Source organism: Myotis daubentonii, chromosome 14, assembly GCF_963259705.1.
Source record: "Myotis daubentonii chromosome 14, mMyoDau2.1, whole genome shotgun sequence".
NCBI classification, from domain to species: Eukaryota; Metazoa; Chordata; class Mammalia; order Chiroptera; family Vespertilionidae; genus Myotis; species Myotis daubentonii.
Genome location: NC_081853.1, coordinates 12,425,880 through 12,449,718, shown reverse-complemented (window position 1 = coordinate 12,449,718; position 23,839 = coordinate 12,425,880). Strand labels below are relative to the sequence as shown.

Genomic DNA, 23,839 nt, shown 5'->3' with positions numbered 1-23,839 from the left:
TAATGAGATTATAGATGGTTCTTATTTCCTATAATAGGCAGATAGTCTTATAATTAAAAAATGCAAGATTTAAAAAACTGTTACACTTGATATAACTAGATTGCTTTTACACAGACATAATTTAAACAAAACATTTAGTCAAGAAATTCTTTAGCTAAAAAACACCAAATGCCTTGAATATATGTAATTCCTTTTCTCCATAACATTTAAATAGTTTCAAAACTACATTAGTGCTGAGCACCTACTGTGTATTCTCAGGAAGCTGAGATGTAGACGTGGGAAAAAAAACATGGTAAAAAAAGAGAAAAAAAGAATAGCATCATTTGAAAGTGAATAAAAGAGAAGTCTATAGTCCCGAAAGTTATCAGTGCTAGCTAGACCCTTCCAGCGCGTGTTGGTTGGCCTGTTGCCTGTGGAGAATTGTTAGCAACCTCAGCACCCAGAGGACTGACTGCACAGAGATGATGCTTCACTAAAAACATCCACTGAAATTAGTTCAAAGGGCAAGACACAAAGGTGGTGCAAGAGGGTCATTTTTCAGTGCTGTGTGTATGTGGAGAGATGTGTACAGTAACTCCCATTATGGTTAGTGAGAGTTGAACATCTAGACTAAAGGAACCCCCCTGGAGATGTAATTTAAAACCACCAGGGCAGAGTAACTCGCAGCCATAAATGAGCCCAGGATCGTTCCCTCACCTATCTCCCCAGGCACTTAAAACAGCAGAAATTTGATTTACATATATAAAATTATATATAAATATGCAACATATATATAAAGCATATGTGTGACATACATATAAAACATTAATATAATATAATATAATATAATATAATATAATATAATATAATATAATATATATAACATATAATATGTATTTTTACCATGCCTCACAGGAAAAAAAGGAAAACTAAAAGGTTTACAGATTGTCAAATTTCCATCAATTTAAAGGTTTATTTTAAACTAGAGGCCCCGTGCACAAAAATTTGTGCACTCGGGGGGGGGGGGGTCCCTCAGCCTGACCTGTGCCCTCTCATAGTCTGGGACCCCTCGGGGGATGTCCACCTGCTGGCTTAGGCCCGCTCCCCAGGGTATCGGGCCTAAGATGGCAGTCAGACATCCCTCTGGCAGCCTGGAAGCCCTCAGGGGATGTCCACTTGCCAGTGGGAAGCAGGCCTAAACTGCAGTCGGACATCCTTAGCGCTGCTGAGGAGGCGGGAGAGGCTCCCGCCATCACCGCTGTGCTGGCAGCTGGCAGCCTGGCTTGTGGCTGAGCAGAGCTCCCCCTGTGGGATCGCACTGACCACCAGGGGGCAGCTCGTGCATTGAGCATCTGCCCCCTGGTGGTCAGTGTGTGTCATAGTGACCAGTCATTCCCAGTCGTTCTGCTGTTAGGGTCAATTTGCATATTACCCTTTTATTATATAGGATCATAGATGTTATTTTCATGCCTCCTTTTTTTTTTTTTTTTTAATCCTTACCCAAGGATATGCATATTGAATTTTAGGAAAGAGAGAGAGAAACATTGATTGGTTGCCTTCTGTATGTGCCCCAACCTGGGGTCAAACTCATGACCTAGGTATGTGCCCTGACCAGAAATCAAACCCACAACCTTTTTGGTGTATGAGAGGACACTCCAACCAACTAAGCCACCTGGCTGGGCCTGTTTGTTCTATCTTTATTTTTCTTTATTTTTTTATATCCTTACCTGAAGATATGTTTTCATTAATTTGTTTTTGCTTTTATTTATTTATTTATATTAAAAATTTTTAATGTTGACACTATTGCAGATGTCCCCAATCTCCTCCCCCCACCTTTGCCCACTCTCATCCATCCTTCGTCCCCTCCTTTGGCCTTCACCACACTGTTTCCCGTGTCCAAGGGGTATACATGAATGTTTTTAGCTAATTCCTTCACCTTCGTTATCCAGTCACTGATCTGAGAGAAAAAGGAAGGGAGAATGAGAGAGAGAAACATCAGTTGGATGTCTTCCATACTCACCCTGACCAGGAATCAAATCAGAAACCTAGGTTTATGCCCTGACCAGGAATGGAACTCAAGACTTTTCCATATACAGGATAATGCTCCAACCAACTGAGCCACACAGGCCAGGGCCGTTTCATCTTTTAAAACACTTAATTTTACTTTATCAGTCAACTTTAGTCATTTTTCAACATTCCAGGAAATAAATAGACAAACTGCCTTGGTAATGCCTTGGCTATTGTACAAATAGCAGTAAACTTAAAAAAGGTCTTATCACAGGGATTCATCAGAAAGAAACATCTATAATGATAAAAGGGTGCTATGCTAATTAGACCAGACATCCCTCCAGATGTCATTCTGGATGTCCTTCCTGACAAAGCCAGGGCCGGAGGGAAGCCAGCCCGGGTCCCGGGTGCTAGAGGGAAGCAAGGCCTACTCTTGCACAAATTTTTGTGCATCAGGCCTCTAGTTTATAAATAAGGATGCATGTAAGAGAATCTGTATGAGGGGAAAGCCAGGACTACAAAAATGAATTAAAAGATGAAAAAACTGCATACAACTCAGCTCTAGACTCCCTGAGGAGGGAAGGGAGGGTCATATAAAATCATGGGAAATCAAAGCTCACTAGCTGATGAGTTATCAAACCCTGGGTTAATTTTTGATATTTAGGAGGACTAAAAACGTCACCTCAGAAACAGGGCACAGCCAAGAAGTAACTGCTTTCCCCAGGCTGGCTGGGACCCACGTGAAATCTACGAGAGCTGTGCTAGGGTGGGCAGGGGAAGACACTGTTCCATGCTGAAGCCACCTGTTACTTCTTTTCAGAGCAGGCCACTTTGAAGTGATGAATATGCATCCAAGTGTGAGCGTGTGCATATGTGTAACTATGTAAAAATCCAGGTTGACACTCAATCAACATGCAGCACAGAGCTTGGTGTGAAACTTGATCAACTTATTTTACTTGCTAAATGAGGACTCTTGCCTTTTTTTCAGCTTTAAAGATAAACAGTTCAGTTGGCCAACCAGGGATACTCATTTAACAAACATTTACTGAATGCCTGCCATGCGCCAGGCAAGGTCCCTGGCTGTGAGGATGTAGTCCTGAGCAGATGGGACAGCAACCCCCACCCTCACAGAGTTCACATTCCAGTTACTCTGAGGCAACATACTAAGTTATAGAGCAAGTTAGGGCAGTGGCTGGCAAACTGTGGCTCGTGGGCCACATGTGGCTCTTTGGCCCCTTGAGTGTGACTCTTCCACAAAATACCGACTTCTGCGCATGGGCCACGAAGTTTCAATTGCACTGTACGTGCGCGCCCGCACATGGTATTTTGTGGAAGAGCCACACTCTAGGGGCCAAAGAGCCGCATATGGCTCACGAGCCGCAGTTTGCCGACCACTGAGTTAGGGTATGAGTGCTGCAAGATATAAAACGGGAGGGGTGGTGTGATATTAAAATAAAGGGACGAGCATCATGAGACATTGGCATACATCTGAATAAAGGTCTGCAGGAGATGACAGGGCCCAGCATACATACACCTAACTGCATTCCAAGGAGAAGGGGTGGCTGGTTCAGGGCTGAGAGGCCAGAGAACGCTTAGAATGTTTATGAACAGGAAGTGGGTGTGGCAGGAACACCAGTGTAGGGACTGTATCAGTTTCCTGTGGCTGTAGAGACAAACTCCCACAAACTTGTGGTTTAAAACATCAGCAACTGATTCTCAGCTTGGAGGTCGGAAGCCTGAAATCAGAGCGAAAAAGGGCTGTCCTTCCTCTGGAAGCTCCAAGGGAAAGTCTGTTCTTTGCCTTTCCTAGCTCCTAGCTGGCAGCATTCCTTCACCTGTGACCCCATCACTCTGCCTCCCTCACCTCTTCTCTATGTAACTCCCACTCCTATGAAGATACTTGCCATTAGACTTATGGTTTACCCAGTTTATCTAGGATGTTATCCTCACCTTAAGATCTTCAACTTAATTGCAACTACAAAGACCTTTTTCCATGTAAGATAATATTCAAAGTTCCACAGATTAAGACATTTTTGGGGAGTCACCATTCAACGTACTACAAGATGACTGTGGATAAAATGAGGAGGAGTAAGGATGGTGGCAGGGACAGGTGGAGTTCATGTGGGGACCCTGTAGATCACTGTGATAACTTTGGCTGTAGTTTGAGGAAAGCAGGAAGCTACTGTGGGGGAATAAGCAGAGAAGTGACATGGATTCAACATGTTTAATAGGATCACTCTGGCTGCTGTCATTCCAAAACGGCCAATAGCATTCAACCCTTGGGTTGGTATTTCTTCAGCCTAAGTGTATGCCAACTTTAGATCAGAATTAGAAAAGCAGAACAGAAGAACCTGGCATAGAGCAGGCCTTCAGAAAATACCTGTTAAATCAATAAATGAAGGTACATTTACCCAACCACCCTGTTTTGAACCAAAATTAAATGTATCCCATAAATATTTATCCAACATCTGCTATATTCAAGATTCTCGTCCTATGTTTTAAGTCAATCAACAAGCCCCATACTGCTAAGACAGTACTCAACGACAAACCACTTTTTCTTTAGGATTTATGATGCCATCCCTTTGCTTCCATAAACAGGGATTGAAGAACCTCAACTTGGTGGAGGTGAGGATGAGCTGCAGTTGTATCCTTTGCTATCACTTTGCCAGTCATTCTATGTGGAACCCCTTACCAGACCCTCAGGGACATCTTCAGCAGAGTCTATAACTTTGCATTCACTTTTCATAATTAAAAGTATCTCCAGAAATAGTAAATCTGAACAAAATGATTACTAATAAAGAGATTGAATCATTAATTAAATTAATGAAATACCCCCTACAGCCAAATTGCAAATCAAAACCACACACCTGTTAGTATGAGTATTGTCAAAAAGACAACAAATAAGTGTTGGCAATGACGTGGAGAAAAGGAAAACCTTTCTCATTGATGGTGGGAATAAAGTTGGTGTAGCCGCTATGGAAAACAGTATGGAGTTTTCTCAAATCATTAAAAATAGAACTACCATACGATCCAGCAACTCCACTTTGGGGTATTAATACAAAGAAAATGAAAACACCAACTCAAAAAGGTATATCAACCCCCATATTTATCACAGCAGTATTTACAACAGCCAAGATATGGAAGCAACCTGTGTCCACTGATGAATAAACAGATATAGAAAACATGGCATCTATAGACATGGAATATTATTCAGCCATAAAATAAAAATAAAATAAAATCTTACTATTTGTGACAACATGGATGTACCTTAAGAGCATTTATGCTAAGTGAAATAAGTCAGACAGAAAAAGAAAAATACGGTATGATCTCACGTGTATGTGGAATTTAAATAACAAAACAAAAACAACTTATAGAAACAGAGAAGAGATTGGTGGTTGCAGAGGTGAGGTTGCGAGTGGGGAGAGATGGGAGAAATGGGTAAAGGGGTCTAAAGGTAAAAACTTCCAGTTATAAAATAAATATTTCATGGAAATAAAGTGTAGCACAACAACTATAGCTAATAATACTGTATTGCATATTTTAAAGCTGCTAAGAGTAAATCTTACAAGTTCTCATCACCGGGAAAAAATTCTGGAGTAAAGTCTGGTGACACATGTTAACTAGACACACTGTGCTGATCACTTTGCAATATGTACAAATATTAAATCATTATATTGTTTACCTGAAGATTATATATTTTGTATGCCAATTACATGTTGATAAAATTCTTAAACATTATCTCCAGTTCAACAGTCCAGTCTCATATGAGAATTCCATGTCCTCGCCAGCAGAGGCTTAAGATGCAGCCTGACCACTTAGCGCGCTCTGTCAGCTTCTTCCCCAACCTGAGGCTGAGCTCCTCACCCTTTTGTTGTTGTTGTCAATCCTCACCCGAGGATATTTTTCATTGATTTTTAGAGAGAGTGGAAGTGAGGGGGAGAGACACAGAGAGAGAAACATCACTGGTGCCACAGCTCAGCCAGCACCAATGATGCAAGAGAGACACGTCCATTGGTTGCCGCACTCACCCTGAGTAGGGCCAGGGATTGAGCCTGCAACCTAGGTATGTGCCCTTTACCAGGAATCGAACCTGAGACCATTCAGTCAGAGGGCCAACACTCTATCCACTGAGCCAAACCGGCCTTTCTTTCTTTTTTTTAATCATCACCCGAGGATAATTTTTCCATTGATTTCTACAGAGAGTAGAAGGGAGGGAAGGCACAGCGTGAGAGAGAAACATCTATTGGTTGCCTCCCACATGCACCCCTATGGGGCTCAGGAACCTGCAACCTAGGTACATGCCCTTGACTGGGAATTGAACCTGCAACTTTTTGGTCTGAGGCAGAAACCACTGAGCCAAACCAGCCAGGACTCCTCATCCTTTTGTTAGAGGCTGAGTGATCTCAGGTAACTGTCTGTCAGCAGGTGAAAGGCTGGTGCCCCTGATCCAATTCCAGTTCCGTCTGAGGGGACCCTCTGCAAACATGGGGGGACCTGCATAGTTTGGAGTTGGTAGATATGTTATTTCCAGGAAGGAACTCAGGCTTTGCCATCACGCTATCTGTTTCTGATAATCCGTTTACAAAAGGAAAGTCATGTTTCCCTTTATAACCTGCAAGTAGACCATGTCCCAACCTCCTTGCTGGATAGGCCAGTGCCTCAGTTGAGCAATCAATCTGAGCAGCCTTGAGGCACCTGCCTGCTACAGTGACATTCATGACCCTTTACAGGAGTCTAGGGACCTGCTTGTGTGTTTCCTCCAAGGGCTACAGAAACTTAGGGTGGAATAGCAAAGTTGTTCCATCTCTTTCCTGGGAATTATTCCCCAGTCCCTTCTTGCTCTACTGGAGGCCACGCCAAAAGCCACCCCTTGAGAAGCAAGCACTGGTCTGGGCTCATGTGCAATCCCAAACTAACAGAGCACATGGGAAGCTCTCCTAGTGCTTGTCCTGTCTTGTCCCCCTCTGAGGGCAGGGCCTGCATGGCCTGCATCGCCTGCCGGTGCCGGTGCCACAGCTCAGCCAGCACCAAGCCAGGGGGCAAGAAGCCAGCATTCTTTTATTGAAATCATCCAGCTGAGAGCCTTGAGGGTCCTCTCACACATGACTTTAGGGCAGTAGGAGTGATCACTCCAGGAAGAGGGATGAGGAAAGCCTCTCCCATTCTTCATTCCAACGGGCTGACTTTCTGCCTTACGGAGTGCGGGAGCATGGAGGATGGTGCAGTGTGGTGGGGCTGGCTGTCTCTCACACGTGGTATTTCTCCATAACTGCCGACATCCTTTCTGTTAGACCTTAGCTGCGCATGTTCCAGGGCAATGTGGAAAGTCCCACTGAACGTGTGTTGCTCTCCTAAAGTTCAATCTCATTACCGCAGATACAGCAACATGAGAAAAAGCTCCTAGGGGTGCATTTGGTCCCTAAACAGAACAGAAAATACTAACTAGTATTCCAGATGTCTGCATGAGAAACACTCCAAGATTTTAATGTAATTTCTGTTGATTTATTTTATCCTGGCATATCTTATTTAACAACTGTTAAAGCAATCAGCTTTGGTGAATGGAAGGGGATCATGGTTGACTGTTAAAGTATTAGCACGCAACAGATAATTCTTAGTTCCAACAAATCTCCTGAACTGGGAATAAATCTTGAAAATGAAAAGAGCTCTTGATAACTACAGCCATTTCAAAACCTATTAGAAAAGAGAAAAATTAGAAAGCCAGATGAATCTCCTCCTGGACCAGGCTGTACCGTGGAGCAAGCTCTGCTGCTCGCCAAGCTAGCTGCCCGGCCCACACTCCAGCACCGCAGCTCAGGCTTAAGCCTTGCAGACGTTCAGAAGTCACCAAGGTTAACCTATTCTTAAATAATACTGATGATTATGATACAACAACAAACCCACCAAAGTCAAGGAAAAATGTGAGTGGCAGAGTATAGATTTACAACATTATAGCAGTGGAAAGCCCTGGTCGGGTAGTTCTGTTGGTTAGAGCATCATCCTGATACACCAAGGTTGCAGGTTTGATCCCCAGTCAGGGCACATACAACAATCAACTAATGAATGCATAAGTAAGTGGAACAACACAAATATATATTTCTCTTTCTCTCTCTCTGAAGTTAATAAATAAATAAAAATTTTAAAAGATTATCTTACAACAATAAAGCACTGGAAAGCAGAAGTGATGGGGAAGGTTTGAAACTAGGGAGAATAAGTCCTCAGAACACCTAACCGATGCCACAGGAAGTCTGGCTGCACATGTGGACAACTAGAGGGCGGAAAGACAATGGCATGAGGGTTAGGAGTTCGGGTGCAGTCTGGATTCCCATGAAGTAGGACCACCATTGGCCTGAAGTTCAGCTTTTCTATTTCAAAGGTTCATGGGTCAGTGAACACAAAGCAAAATACTGACTCCAATTGCACTGTTCATCTTGAAACATTATTTTAATTAATTTCCAAAATATTTTTAACAAAAGATATTAATAAGGTGTGTGTGTGTGTGTGTGTGTGTGTGTGTGTGTGTATACACTTTCCACACCGCCACCCCCACATGGAAAAGACAGAAAACCCTGCCTGGGTCTCATAGCCAGGCTTTCCCAGACCCGCTGGTAGGAAGCTACCAGTTCATCATAAGGATGACGGCCATTGGAAACGAAAAGAGAATTCTGTTGTTTTTTAACTAATCAGTCAATCTACTATTCTGCTAGCCTCCATGATATTGAAGAATAAATACCACATTTGAGCCCCAGGATTTAATGGCAGCTTCCTCCTATCAGTTTTTGCCTCTCTAAAACCAGGGCTGTTACTGCAACTATACCCATTGTCACACCCATTTCTGTTATTAAAAAATTGAAGTGCTCTGTACTCACTACTCCCTGAGTGCTGCTCACTCCTCTCTGCCTCACTGGGGACCCCTAGGTCTCCCCAAAATGCAGAAATTAACAGGCTCATGTCTGGCTCAGCAGAGAGGTTCCAGAACACCTGTCACATTGGTCAGTGCCGCGTGTCATACTAACCGCTACACATAAAAACAACTCCTCTGCCTAAGACATACTGACCCACCTCTTAACCCCCAGCTGTGGGTATATCTAAGCCAAACTGAGACTCCTGAAGCATATTTAAAGCCTGGAGCAGAAATCCCAGAAAAATATTTTAGATTACAAAGCTGGTTCAGATGGCTAATACTGTAGGCAATTTTTAGGACAAGGCCAATTTAAGAATTATGCCCAAGAGCTATTTGCAAATGTATAGTAGTTATGTTTTCAGTCAATTAGTTTGAGAAAGGAAATGGGAGCTAAGTAAATAAATGAGATCATTAATTTGCATTAAATATAAATTAATTATGCTAATTCTAAGAAGTGAACATATATACACATTATGTATATAATAAAGAATATCCATAAGACTCTATTAGCAAAAGAAAGCCATCTTAACTTATTGTGTTGTAGAAAATGCATGTATATTTATTCAATAGATTTTAAGTTTTGAAATGTGTATGAAGATATAGGATAAACATGAACTGTCTACTGATGTTCTAACAAATCTATTTTCATTGAAAATGGAAATCAGGATACACTGTGCATTTTTTGAGTTAATTTCATGACATTTCTTTGAGTAATGATGTATTATTCCATTCATTACTTCTAATTAGATTCTGTCACCAGTGCCGGGCTGGCAGCACAGGCCCAGCCTCTTCCTGTTCCTCACAATCTGATGACTTTCATGGAAAGCAGATCACAAATGTGCCCAGAATATAATGAACCGCGTTCAGTGACTGCTCACATTGATAGTTTGAAATTACCTGAGGAAAGTTTCACAAAGAAATAAGTAGAAATGGGGAATGGTTTTCTGTGTTACAGACTTCTCATTTTTGCAATTAATATAAGAAATATTCAAAGTGTTACTTTAATACATATATAAAATTATTGTTCTATCATTTGCTAGCATGGGAGAAAGAGCACTCCTAATATCATCTTCCTCTTTCCTACCCTCATAGAAAATTACGTTTTGTATAGATCAGCAGATTGCAGAGGTGTCTTTAACCGGTTATAAAAGTGATTCTATCGGTTCTGTGCAATTCTGAGAGAATGCAGGAACCCCCTGAAAGCTCTGATCGAAAAGCCAGTTTGGAGTTTCCTCCTCTAACACATAAGCATGTGCAGGAAGCCCGTCTCAGCTCGTTCACAGCAGGGCCTAACGCAGAAGGCAAACCCTACTAAGGAGAAGAGGTCAAGGTCAAGGGAAAACTAACAAGCAAGGAGCCAAGTGAGCCAGAATGCCATCGCGTGCATGTCCTCCCCAGCCGCAGGCAGCAAGGAGCCGGGGAGCAGCGGCTAGCAGGAGGTGGCCTAAATGAGGCCTTACAGACCAAGATGTACAGGGCTCAGGCACGCTGTTTCACAGGCGGGCCACCTTTATTCGAAGGAGCCAGAGTAAAGTGTATAAAGTCCACCCATTTTGTTCCGTCCAATTTCAAATATTCCTTGCACACATACAAAGTATCTATTAACCCCTTCAGTTTCAGGTGCCAACAATCCATCATGCTGTCTATAATAACAGTAAAGAGGCCAGCCTCAGCTCCAGGAACAAAAAAATGAACGTGGGAGAGTTAGAGCCTGGCCAGGGTGGCTCCCCTTTCTCTTCTGGAACCTGATAGCTAGCTACTGCCCGCTGACCCTGAAGGCAGCCTCAGAATCCTCCTTAACACTGCAAGGTCACTATCAACTAAAAACTTGGGGTTTGAGAGCAAATGTATTTGCTCTCTGTGACAATTTCTCAGATGACAAGTTGAGATGGATGACGGTCACACAAGGTTTGCCTTGCAGTGGGGGCTGGCAGGATCCTCTGTGGCAGGTTCTAGACACTGAAAACAAGATGTCAAGCAACTTAGTGAATTATAGGCGCATCCCAGAGCTCCCTTTGTTCCTGCTGGCCAAAGCCACCACAAACTGGTTCTAGCTGGTAGCAATGCCCTCTACTAACCAAAGACAGGTGCACACTACATGGGAATCTTCCCCATAGAAACAGGGGAAAGAGCACTCTGACTGAGCAACCACGGCTACACACAGAGCTTTGGAATGCAATAATCTGCCAAATAAAGGCAAGAAAATATGACAAGAAAACCAGCTTGCCCAGTGATAGCTCAGGACAGAGGATGGCAAGATTGTCTTTGAACATCTCTCCAAGAGTATCTGAACCTCCTAATATGCAGCAGGCATACAGAGGGTGCAAAAAACAGACATAGGTTTGGGGAAATTTAAGAGCAAAAACATCTATCTTTAGTAATAAAGATATTAAAATGTGCTTGTGCTCATTTTATTTGCACAGGAAGGCTTATAAAGAAACTTTTGAGAAATGAAAGATCATCAGATCACTAATAACTGCAGTTTCCTGAACAATTAAAGAAATTCACAGCATTACAACCTACTTAGGAAATGACGAATATTTCTGATTTTTACGGAAGGATTAAAAGGGCACTTTTATCTATAGCATCTTAGAGCTTATAGTGCTTCCAAAAAAAGCACTGTTAAGTAACGAAGCTATTTTTATTCTTTCTTCATTTATTTGAGGAGAACTCAAGATGAAATGGTCTGAAAAAGAGAGAAATCTAAACATCGCTTGTTTGGATAGCTGAAATTGTGTTTTAAAAGACATTTACCAGGGTTTTCTTTTTTATCTACTGAAGTTGGACCTTAGCGCAAAATTTCCATTGTACAAAACTTTTGTTTCTAATACATCAGCAGAAATGTCCTTTAAGTTACTTAGTCCAATTCTTCACAAACACACCTTGGAAGGCTATCCTCAATGCATCATTCTAACGTTGTTTGGCCCTGATAACATTGTGTGCGATGCTCCTGTTTGGAGAAATCTGCTTTCGAATAACTAATTCAATAATCTATTGACAAATGATTTGTATAATATAGTATGGCCAGCAAGGGAGGTTTGTCTCTGTCGTTACACACCACATTCATCCCGTTCACAAATGTTGCCACGTTCCCCTTACATTACAGCTCCTTATGCCATTCTGAAAGCAAACCCAAGATCAATACTCTGTCTGCTGAAAACTACAGGACATAACAAATGAATAATTTTATTTACAATAAAAGCCCTAGTCCCCAAATGGATTCCGCTAATGTTCAAATTTATTTTTCATGCTCGACTCAAGATGAGAGGTAGGCACTGCACAACGCAAAGGGAGGGGGTGGGGAGAAGTGGTAACCATCCTGGTTCAAATGTGTGTAAGCCATGGATAGGAGCTGGGTTACACTGAGGAGTGAGGGGCTCCTGCTGAATTCTAAAGATGCCATTCCAGACGCTTCTGCTTTCTCACCAAGACACTCTGGAAAGCACTTTCCAGGAACAAGAAATTAATGGATTAAAGACATTCCGACACATTCTTCTAGAGTGGAGCGCCACGGAGGCCAGAGCTATTCAGTCAGCTTCAAACACTGCGCCGAACAGAGTGTTTGCCTTAGGTGGGGACAAGGAGGGACTGAAGTGGCTCTTTGAGCAGGAAGCAAATAGTCTTGCTTCAAAAGCAGATCCTCAGCCCCTGATCTGACAGTTCCTCTCCTCCTCTGAAAGGTATGAAAAAGTCAGGAAGCAAAGTCATAGGAAAAAAGGCTTGAGGATGGGGAGCCCTCAAAATGTTAGCGAGGGCACAAGTTCAAAGATGACATTTATAAGTCTCTTCTGAATGGCACATTCCCCAAAGGCCGCCTGCATACTCTTTTTAAAAAGAAATCACCAAAAATACAAGATAAAAATTTCCAGTTCACATAAGGATGCCAATGTACTGCCCTTAAAATACAGACTTGTCCACTGACAGATTAACATGCAACGTACACAAAAGGAAGGGAAAGGACCCTTTCCCATCAGCCGTCCATTCATTCACTGCTTTTAGACTTAACGCGGTACAGTCATAGCACAGAAATATAAACAAGATTGTCACTGACAAGGCATGAAGGGAAAACAGAGCTTGAATATGATACTAAAAAATCTGGAATAAAATGGTGACAAGACTTGGCTTTGTGCAGGGAATGCGGACAGGCAGGACCTCGCAGACCCTTACTGCCCCGCCCCATTAGCTGAAATGATCCGGGTGCTCCTGACATTTGCAGGTTCACTAAATGCAGTCAGCAAGTGCTGGGATGCCAGGACAAAGAGCTGTGCCAGAGCAGGGCCTGCTCCCACCCCTTCCCAGGAACTAAGGACTCAGGGCAGACACCAGTAGGAATGCGCCAGTTGTGACAGGAAGCAGAATGGGAGACTTGCTTGAAATGATGCCTGGCACAGAGTAGGAGCTCAGTAATAACTGTTGAATGATCAACATGTGACTAATGAACCAAATGTCACAAGAAGGACAGAATATGTTGTTCCTACAAAGGTGGGACGGGTAGCAAAGCACTTGAGCAGAAATGAAAAGGATGGGAAGGGTCTCAGGGGAAGAGAGTGCAGGCGAAATGGTAACAGAAACACATGCTTGTTTAGCAAAGAGCTGGGAAGGGCTGAGTAAGAGGATGCATGGTGCCAGGAGGGGCCACTCTGTAAAGTATATTGTCCACCACTATGCTAAACACCTGAAACCAGTACAAAATAGTACTGAATGGAAACTTTAATTGAAAAATAAAAGTGAACTTTAAAAAAAGATAATGATTTTTTAAAAAACTATGCTAAGGAGTTTGGACTTTATCCTTAAAAAAAAAGGCAAGGATTCGGGGGAGGCTCATTATTTTCAATAGTTGTTTGTAAGCAAGGGACTAGGAAAACAATATGATCAGAGGGTGGCTCAGAACGAGGTACAGGCTTGATTGGAGATCCAGACACAGGCTCGCTGACCCACCCAAGGGGCTAAATGAGAGCGGACAGACTAGAATGCTGGGGAAAGATTAAAGTCTGCTGCAGACATATCACCAATTATTTTATGAAATGTTAGTGGGCTGAACTATCCACAGCTTCAATTCCCCAATCACAGGACAAAAGAATGTCGCTTTCTGCAAGGGAATAAGTAACTTATTAAGATTCTCCTCACAGTTATCACTTAACAGAGTTTACGAAGATAAAGTAAAAGAAAAAGCTACAAAATCATCATATAAAAAGGATTGTCTGAATGCATCCTCCCCTGGCCCCGGACCACCTTAAACACTGCAGATGGGAGATAACCTTTCAGAGTGAACTGATGACAAAATGATCCAGTTCTCACTGTTCTGTCCTCAGAAAGGACTGGGTCCTGCTTGCTCCCTTCCAAACAAGTAGGTTTGTTATTTTATTACAATGCCCCCCATCTCCTTGGCCTTTGCTCAAAGACACAGTAACTGACCAGGACTCACTTCCATATGGCAATCCCAGCGCCCGTGGGACAAATGCAATCATCACTCACTACCTGCTCACTGCTCCGGGCAGACATGTCCCCAGAAGTAGACATGTCAGTTTCTTGTGTTCCAAAGCATCTGTGACCAGGTCTTACACATCACACATTCAGAGTGGGTTAAAACAGTAGGAAAAAGCAAGTTTCTTACTACCAAGATGTAAGTAAAAAATTCACAGAGTTCATTCCATTATTAACCATTGAAAAGGCAGTGAAGCTCTCCAAGCCCACATTTTCTCAGTCGAAGGCATTAAAATTTCTTCATCTAAATTCACATCCCTTCCCAGGTTCCCTCAGTTTTCTGACAGAAGTCAATTAAAGCTGGCACCCAAAAAGAGATGGCATTTAAACCATATTCTTTTGACACTAGAATTCCTAACGTTTTGCTTAAAAAAATTCCTCAAAGGAAAGAGAAAACTGCAAACTTGCAGCACAACCAAATGAAGAAATAAAATGCAAAAAGCTTCTGTTATTTCAAGAACTGCAGGTCTTTGAGAAGAACCCACTACAAAACTGGCATACAACTTAAAAATTGTTCTGTTTTATAGGATCTTTCTAAATTGTGCCACTTTTTTATTTCTTTTACATCAATAAACAAAAGAATGAAATTTTCTAATACTGAGTATAATTTAAGCTATTTTTTATGAACTTAAAGAGGCGTTATATAATATCAAGAAAAGCATATGTCATTCACTGATTTATTGCTGTGGTCATTAGTTTTATAAATTTACAAAATTAATTTAGTTAAAATTTGGATTCAAGAAATTTCAAAGTCTATCATAAAATCACAACTATCTTTTGGTGCATATTTTCTTGTTTCTATTCTTTTTGATGTACCATAGTTACAAGGCCAAGAAAGAATAGTCATAAAATTCTCAAGCACTTTGAAAATTCCCACTGAAAAAAATATAACTCACTCTGAAAAAAAAATTGACATATTTATAGATTTAGAATTACTAGCAATATATTTCAAAGTAAAATCATGTCTCAGTGTGGAATATTCTTGTTATCTTAAAATATAAAATTTTATGCTGTGCTGTACTCTGCAGAGTAAATTGAGTTAGGCAGAAAGAGAAAAAAAATTTTAAAGAGTCAGTACAAAAGTCATATGCACACAATCACAAGTGGTATCTTCAACATCATAAAAATTACTCTCCAAAGCATTTAACAAATTCCTGCTATTGCCACTGCAAAGAATAAGGTTCCTATGGAAGTCAATAGGAAGAAAGACTACAACTCGATAGTCAGAGGGACAATGATCTAGAACAGTGGTTCTCAACCTTCCTAATGCCGCGACACTTTAATACAGTTCCTCATGTTGTGGTGACCCCAAATTTCATTGTTACAAATTGAACATAATTAAAGCATAGTGGTTAATCACAAAAACAGTATGTAATTATATATGTGTTTTCCGATAGTCTTAGGCAACCCCTTAGGCAACAGGTTGAGAACCGCTGATCTAGAAGCTGGGATGTTTTCCAAGACAAAATGCTATTTTAGACCCTACCATGAAAAAAATATTTGTAAGCATATTTATGTATATGAATTTAAATAAAGCTTCCAGCTTGAATGATTTCCAAGAGGCAAAGAAACCAATGAGTTTCAAATCTTCCCATAATCCCTTACTTTCACTTCACAAAAGTTCCACCCAACCTCTATTTTACTATTAAAATTCACAATTGATAACTGAAAACAAAGTGTCCATGATATTTATTGGGACCATTTTAGAAGCACCTATTTATTTACACAGCTACCACAGTGAAAAGGTCAGGCAAAAACTCTCCTCAGAAGCCACAGTTGCTAAGCAACTCTTTCCAGAAGTTCTGCAAAACTGATCAAGCATATTACCGGTGCCACCAACTGAATCGAGAATAAATGGAACATCTTACCTGGTTTGTCCAAAGAGGGGGAGGTGCAGAGTGGATTCCTTGTTTACCTTTCGGACAGATATTGGAGGCCAATCCTGTATTCATGTGGTGTGTTAGGTTCAGGGGCTTTTAAAATTTTTCTTCTCTTAAAACAAAGGATACGTCCTGGGACCACAGGTTTCCTGTTCACGAGGGCGTAGGACAGTTCTGTCCTGAGAAACACCACAGAGGGCTTGATGAGATGTTGGCCGAATCTGAATGACATGTTCTCTCAGTTGGAATCTGAAAGAAAAAGCGATGTAGGACCTTTATAAAAGTCAATTGAGAAACTCAGATCATATACCACTTTACAGAAAGCAAACTCTATTGCTACAGATTCTTACTTGAGAAGACATCATTTAAGCTGCCCCTCATTCAATGTCCACTAGGATGTATCCTGGGTCAGTCCTCCTGAAGAGCTCCATTCTCCCCACCACTTAATTGGAGTAAATGGCTGCCAGCAGAAGCTGGCACGTGGGCAATACCATGGTCTTCTTAATCCCTCTGCATTCAGGTTGCCACCTTCACCCAAATCTGCTAGGCCAGATCTGTTAGGTTTTTACACATCCATTTCATCAACTGTGCTCAGCTAAAATTTTTCATTGTTAAGCATTTATTCTAAATTATCTAACTCTTAAGTACTTTTTCTCAATGGTTTTATCTTTGTTTATATAAAAGCCATTGAGAAAAAGTACAAACACAGTTTGAACTTGCCTGTAATTACAAAAACATACAAGCATTTCCGTAGAATTATGCTGGTAAAATTCCCAAAATTAAAGAGATATATTTTGAGGGGGAGAAAAGGGAAGGGGCAAAATATAGTTCCAGGTGAAAATAAATCCTGGTTGACACAGAGCCAGGATGCAGCAAGCTAAAATGGACACAGTTAAAATCTGTATATCTTATTAACCAATGTCACCCCAATAAATTTAATTTTAAAAAGATTAAGGAAAATTGATATTTTATAAACAAACCAATAAATATATTTAATGATTCGAATGTTCCCAATGACCCAAAAGATACAGAGAGCTACACACACGTCATCCATTGTAGAAGCACCAGCAGAGCAGAACCTAACAGCAACAAAGAAATAAGAGGGTGGCCCAGTTGGCATGGCTCAGTGGTTGAGCATCGACCTATGAACCAGGGTGTCCTGTTTGCTGGCTTGATCTCCAGCGTGGGGTGTACAAGAGGCCAATAGATTATTCACTGTCATCACTGATGTTTCTATCTCTCTCTCTCTCACTTCCTCTCTGAAATCAATAAAAATATATTTAAAAAATAAAATAAAATGGAAGGTTTGCCTTAATGATGCAAACACTGGTTTCTAGGACATTTACAACGATCTTAAAAATCAAAGATGCTGAAAATCATCTAACCCAGTGGTTCTCAAGGTGTTTCCCTAACCTGAGAACTTATTAGAAATGAAAATTATCAATTCCTATTTCAGACCTCCCAAACCAGAATCTCTGGGAGAAGGGCCCAGCAATCTATGCTTTAATAAGCTGTGTAGATGATTCAGAACCACTGACCAAACACAACTGCTCTCCCAGTTCTTGAATCCATACACATATTTTCCTGAGTATCTATACTAGAGCCCCATTATTGGATTTTAGGTTATATACATACATTTTATAAAATATTTCTCCAGTTTGTATCCCAGAAGTATCACAGATTCCTACTTTCTCATATCCTTGCTAGTTCTTGAGGATATCTGATTTCCTAGCTTTTACTAGGCAAAGCAGCATTTCTTAATTTTAACTTGCTTGTCTCCAATGTGAGGTGTGTGTATGCATATAACCCCTTCTATAAATTGCCAATTCATACTGGGCCCTCTTTTTTATTGGTTTCCTTTCTTCTATTTGCTGATTTTTCAGGGTCCCTTGTACATTCTAAATACTGATCTTGATCTATTAAACATGACAATTATATGTTCACCATCTGTTAGTTTTGGGGTTGTTTTTTTTATCATACCTTCTATTGAAAAAAAGAATTCATTTTATTTATTTATTCATTTGAGAAAGAGAGAGGAGAGAAATACCAGTTGATTGTTTCGGAGGGGCAGAGTTGAATCTAAAAAAATTTTACAAGGCATTATTCACACTGTACAGCAGGACTTCACAAATTACAGCCCACAAGCCAAATCCAGGCTGAGGCCTGTACTTACAAATAAAGTTTTATTGGCACACAGCCATGTCCATTCGTGCTTTTATTGGTTGATTCTTATATATCTGGGGATCAAACCCGCAACCCTGGCATAGCCGATGATGCTCTAACCAACTGAACTACCCAGCCAGGGCCAAAAAACATTCATTTTGATGTGTTAATTAATTTTCTTGTTATAAGTTGTGCTTTGTGAATCTTATTTAACAAACCCTTCTCTTCCATAAGGTTATAAAAATATATTCTTAACAAACTGATATTTCTCTTTCTCAAATAAATAAATAAATACATTTATATTCTATAATACCTTCATAACACTCTTATAATAGGGTCTTAAATTTCCCTTATATGCTTAATAAATTTGGTCTTAGGTAGCTCTTAGTTTATGTAACTATTATAAATGGTATCTTACTATCAGAGTTTATAATTTGTTACTCCCAATACAGTGTAAAGCTATTGATATGTTATTTTTATATGTTATTCTTGTAAGCTGGCAACCTAGCTGAACTCTTGCATGGTATTAATAGTTTCTTCTGATTTTCTTTGGTTTTCTACATGCAGTTAACTATTGAACAATGCAAAGGTTAGCGATGCTGACCCCCCACATAATCAAAATCATGTATAACTTATATTGACCCTCCACCCCTGCCTATTCCCAATGGAAGATACAAAACCCAAGGATACAAAAGGCAACTCTATACTTATTGAAAGAAATCTGTGTTATTAGTAGACCTGAGCAGTTCAAAGCTATATTATTCAAGGGTCAACTGTACATGATTTGACTTAGAAATAATTATATTTTTCATCTCAATTCTACCTTTGTTGGTTTCTTTGTCTTACTGCATTGGTAAGGGATCTAGTAATATTGGGAAGTAGGACCAACAGGCATTTTTGTCTCATTTCCAAGCTTAAAAGGAATACATTTAGAGCAGTTTTTAATTAAGAAATTAAGAAATATTTCTGACATAAATTTTTAGTAGAAAGCCTTTATCAAGCTAAAAAAGAAATCACCATTCCAAGTTTCCTAAGGGTTGGTTCCATTTTAAAAAATAAAAAAATAAATAAATGCTTTTTCATTATCATTGGTGACATGATTTCTTGTTCTTTGCCATTAACATTGTAAATTACAGAAACAGATTTTTTAAAATGCCAAATGCATCCTTTCACTTTTATGATTCAACTTCATCAGAATGTATTTAATACATTGCTACACTAGAATTCTTTGCAGTTTTTAATGTCATAAAAAAAAGTTGGTCAATATGTTTTCCCTTGTTTTGTTTTAAAAATCAAACTTCATAGATTGGCTTTTAAAATTTGTTCTATAAAATGTTTCATAAACAATTTTTCTGTCCCTTGTGAATTAAATAGAACTCACTATCAACTGTTTGGGCCCCTTTTTATATTACAGGGGATTAAGTTATGGTAATTATTATAATTTATTTTATGTTTGTTGATTAAGATTTTTCTTACTTCATATTTTAGGCATATATCCTTTTTACCTAAATTGTCCACTTTAATGTTAAAAAATTATAATACTCTTTTAAGATTAAAAATGTAATCCATAATTGTGTCTTTTTCGTGTTTTGCATTTTGTTTATGCTTATTTGCTTATTTTGTTAATGTATGTATGGTTTTCTTCATCAGTCTTACAAGAATTATATCTAGCTATTAACTTTTTCAAAGAACCAGTTTTGGTTCTTTGCTTTTATTAATTTTCTCTAGTTTGTTGCTTATTTTCTGAACTTGTATTTGTTTATTTTTTTCCTTCATTGTTTCTTCAGTTTTACCATGTTACCATTTTTCTAGTTACTTGAATCAAACATTGAACTGATGGGTTTCAGACTTTCTAATTTTCTCTTGGGTAACAAAAAGCTATATATTACCTTCAAAGTATTCCATTAGTCCTCTATCAAATTGTGACCTATTGGGCTTTTATTATCACTCAGCTTTAAAATTTTGCTATTCTCGTTATCGTTCATTCCATTTTTGGCCTAGGTCTTTTCATTTTCAAACATATACTATGTTTTGCTATCTTTCTGTTAGTGATAGCTGATTTTAAAACACTATAGAGAAAAGAACCTCTATAGTGTTGATTGTTCAGAATGAGGCTTTCTTCCTGATTCATTAAAGATGAAGCATGGCCCAGTCAGTGTGACTCAGTGGTTGAGCATCGACCTGTGAACCAGGAGGTCACAGTTCAATTCCTCGTCAAGGCACATGGCCAGGTTTCGGGCTCGATCCCCAGTGTGGGGCATGCAGGAGGCAGCCAATCAGTGATTCTCTCTCATCATTGATGTTTTGATCTCTCTCTCTCTCTCTGTCTCTCTCTGTCTCTCTCTCTCTGTCTCTCTCTCTCTCTGTCTCTCTCTGTCTCTCTCTCTCTCTTTTTCTCTCCCTCTCTTCCTCTCTGAAATCAATAAAAATACACTTAATAATAATAAAAAAGATGAAGCATGGGCCCAACTAATCCATGTCCTCTAAACAAAATATAGCCTGCATTTGTTGAGTACGGAGTCCCATATACTAGTACATGGTACAGCAAAGGCATCCAAGTCTTTGTCTGCTCACTGTTAGTCTCATTGTTTCTTCAGCTTCTGAAAAGACTGTTCGATTTCTAACTACAATTGCTCCATTGCTCAATGCCCTATGCTTTCCACTTTATTGCATGTGCATATGTTCCTGCTAGCTTTACTCCCTTGATCTATTGTTCATTTTCCTTTTTCTTTGTATCTGATAAGTGTAACTTTTTCTGTCCCCTTATCTTCAACCTGTGTCCTTCTAAATGGTTTTTATAAACAATGTATTATAGCATTTTGTTTTATGCCCACTGGATAGTCTGCCTTGATTACTTTAACCCCTGTACATTTATGCTAATTATTCTTTAAGTTTATTTTGAATATCCTATTTCAGTTTTTGTTTCACTTTTTTCTCCTTCCTATTTCCACTAGCTAGATAAGTTTTTCCTTTTGTATGAAATTATACATTCCACTTCGATTTCAGAAGTGGTTATTCTTATTACAATCCATACTAATGCTTAATGTCTCCATCAATATCTAAAAGCAGTTCATGTCGATGCCCTTAGCATATTATTCCCATCTTGGCTCTCTCTCACAGTTCATCTCCCAGCTTCCTCCTGTCTAATTTTTTATGTGTTGAAATAATAGTATGTTATAATTTCAAATAGTTATTGATATGCCGTGTTTTGTAGTTTTTTACACACCATTAGTTAGTTACTCAAGCAATCATGTTTCTCATTTATCTTACTGACAAAGGTCTACAAACACGCCCTCATACCAGGCAGCAATGTGCTCAGCATTTCTTCTTTTGAATTTTAGTTTCTTCTTTGTTTTTTTGTCCCCTCCCTTTTTTCATAGCTCACCTATGTCGTTGAGTGAATATTTGTATATTTCATTCAGCATTTCCAATTATTTTTAGTGGAACATTTTCTAATTATCTCCCCTATCACAATCTAAAAGCTAAAGTTTTCATTGCTTCTTTATACAAAAATCACCAAATTTCCTACTTGTTCTTTTTTCCTGAATGTAACTTCTTTCCCCTGGATTCTTTTCTGTTCTTCTATCACCACCCACACGTCCCTCCTCCTCCCCCGCACCACCACCCAGAATATGTTCTCTAAAGTGACTTTCAGAGAGGTTCTCTCTATATGTGAAAAACTGAGATTTTATACCGAATATCTTCATTTTACCCTCTCACTCAAATACAGTAACCAGAAATAAAATGCTAAGCTTAAACTTGCTTGTTGCAAGACATGGAAACTATTACTCTTTTGCTCTCTCACATCCTGGTGTTGCTGTGGAGAAAAGTTCAGTGACAATCAGACTCCTGTTCCCTGGAGGATGCTCTAGTTTCTATCTCAAAATTGTTAGAGTTTTGTTGAAGGGTCTAGAGTAGGACGAAGTATTAGCTTCTGAGGGCTGCAGTAAGAAATTGTCACAAATTGAGTGGCTGAACAGAACAGAAATTCATTTTCTCACAGTTCTGGAGGCCAGAAGACTGAAGTCAAGGTGGTGGTAGGCCCAAGTGCCCCTGACAGCTCTGGGACAGGACACTCCCTTTTCTCTCCCTAGCTTCTGGTGAGTGCCAAGAATCCTTGGCGTCCCTTCGCTTATAGATGTATCACTGCAACCTCTCCTCTGTCTTCACGTGTCCAAGCTGTGTGTGTGTCCTCTCCCCTCATGAAGACACAGGTCATTTGATTTATAACCCCCTCTAGTACACTAGTAAACTCAACTCTCAACTAATCACATCTGCTAAGATCCCATATTCAAATAAGGTTAAGTTCTAAGGTTCCTTTGGGGGGGGGGGAGCAGCATTAATGAATCCACTCTAGACTCTTTTCCTGAGTCCTCCTGTTTCATGGTCCATTAACTTCTTCCATATTTTAGGCCTTCATTTTCACTGTGTTCTTTCTATTCTTGGTCATTATGTCTTCAAATAGTCCCTGACCTCAGCTTACTTCTCTGCCTTTCAGGGACTCCATCTAACATTTCTTTCATTCTCTTTCACCCTTTTCCCAGTCTTCTCATCTTTTTATTTCTTTGAGATGGCTTTTGGGAGACAGCCTCAATCCATCTGACTGCTGATTACATTCATTCTGGCACTCATCCACCCATAATTATTTCCCATTTCTCCTCTACCCAAGGCTTCCCCGCCTCTCATTCCTCTCCTTCCCAGGCATCACTCTTTCCACGAGCTCATGCAATTCTATTACATTTCTTCTCATGAGTTTAGCCTGCCTGCCAACAATTTGAAATGTTGACTGCCCTCTGACCTCATCATTATTCCTTCCCTTTTGATGTGTCCACACAACTCCCAAACTACCCTTTGCTGAGAGAAAGCGTGAGGAGGTGACATGAGCCTTCTCAGCACACGTACTGGAGTCCTGGCTCTGCCACTCCCTAAGCTTCAGCAATTCCCAGACTTCACAGGCTCAGCAGATACCTCGTCTGAAAATATTGGAGGAGAGAGCAAACCAAGCACAGCTATGTCTGTCTCCTGACACTGGCACCCGAAAATGGAAAGTCTATGTCCTTGTCCAAACCCATTCTTTGCCGTTTCATAATTGTGGTAAAATTCTGCCTACTTGTGCTGCGTGCAGACATGCTTTCTCAAGTTTTCATTTCAATGGTGAAGAAAAACTCCAGGAACCATAAAAGGAACAAAAGTAGAAAAAAGCATAAGAGCCAATATTGTGTGATGAGAAGATCCCTGCATCTGCTGATCTGAAACTGTCTGCAAGGCTGAGATAAATATTAAATACTTTCCTCTCCCATGAAAATGGCAGAAAGCAATTTTATTTTAAGCAAATGGAAACTGCTGAATCTTTTCTGCCAAACAAGAAGGCTGGAGGTACCAATATTCATTTGAATTCTCAGGGGCGAAAAATCATCTCCTAGAA

At 40.0% G+C, this 23,839-nt stretch overlaps 1 protein-coding gene across 2 annotated transcripts in view; it reads right to left on the bottom strand.

Annotated features, from left to right (window-relative positions):
* FHIT (fragile histidine triad diadenosine triphosphatase) overlaps positions 1–23,839 on the bottom strand; it is a 1,351,032-nt gene that overhangs the window by 729,088 nt on the left and 598,105 nt on the right. For both annotated transcript variants that reach the window (XM_059662896.1, XM_059662897.1), the window contains one exon: positions 16,381–16,500. In XM_059662896.1, the coding sequence (XP_059518879.1) occupies positions 16,381–16,483 (103 nt within the window). In that variant the 5' untranslated portion in view covers positions 16,484–16,500. The remainder of the gene's footprint in view (positions 1–16,380; positions 16,501–23,839) is intronic.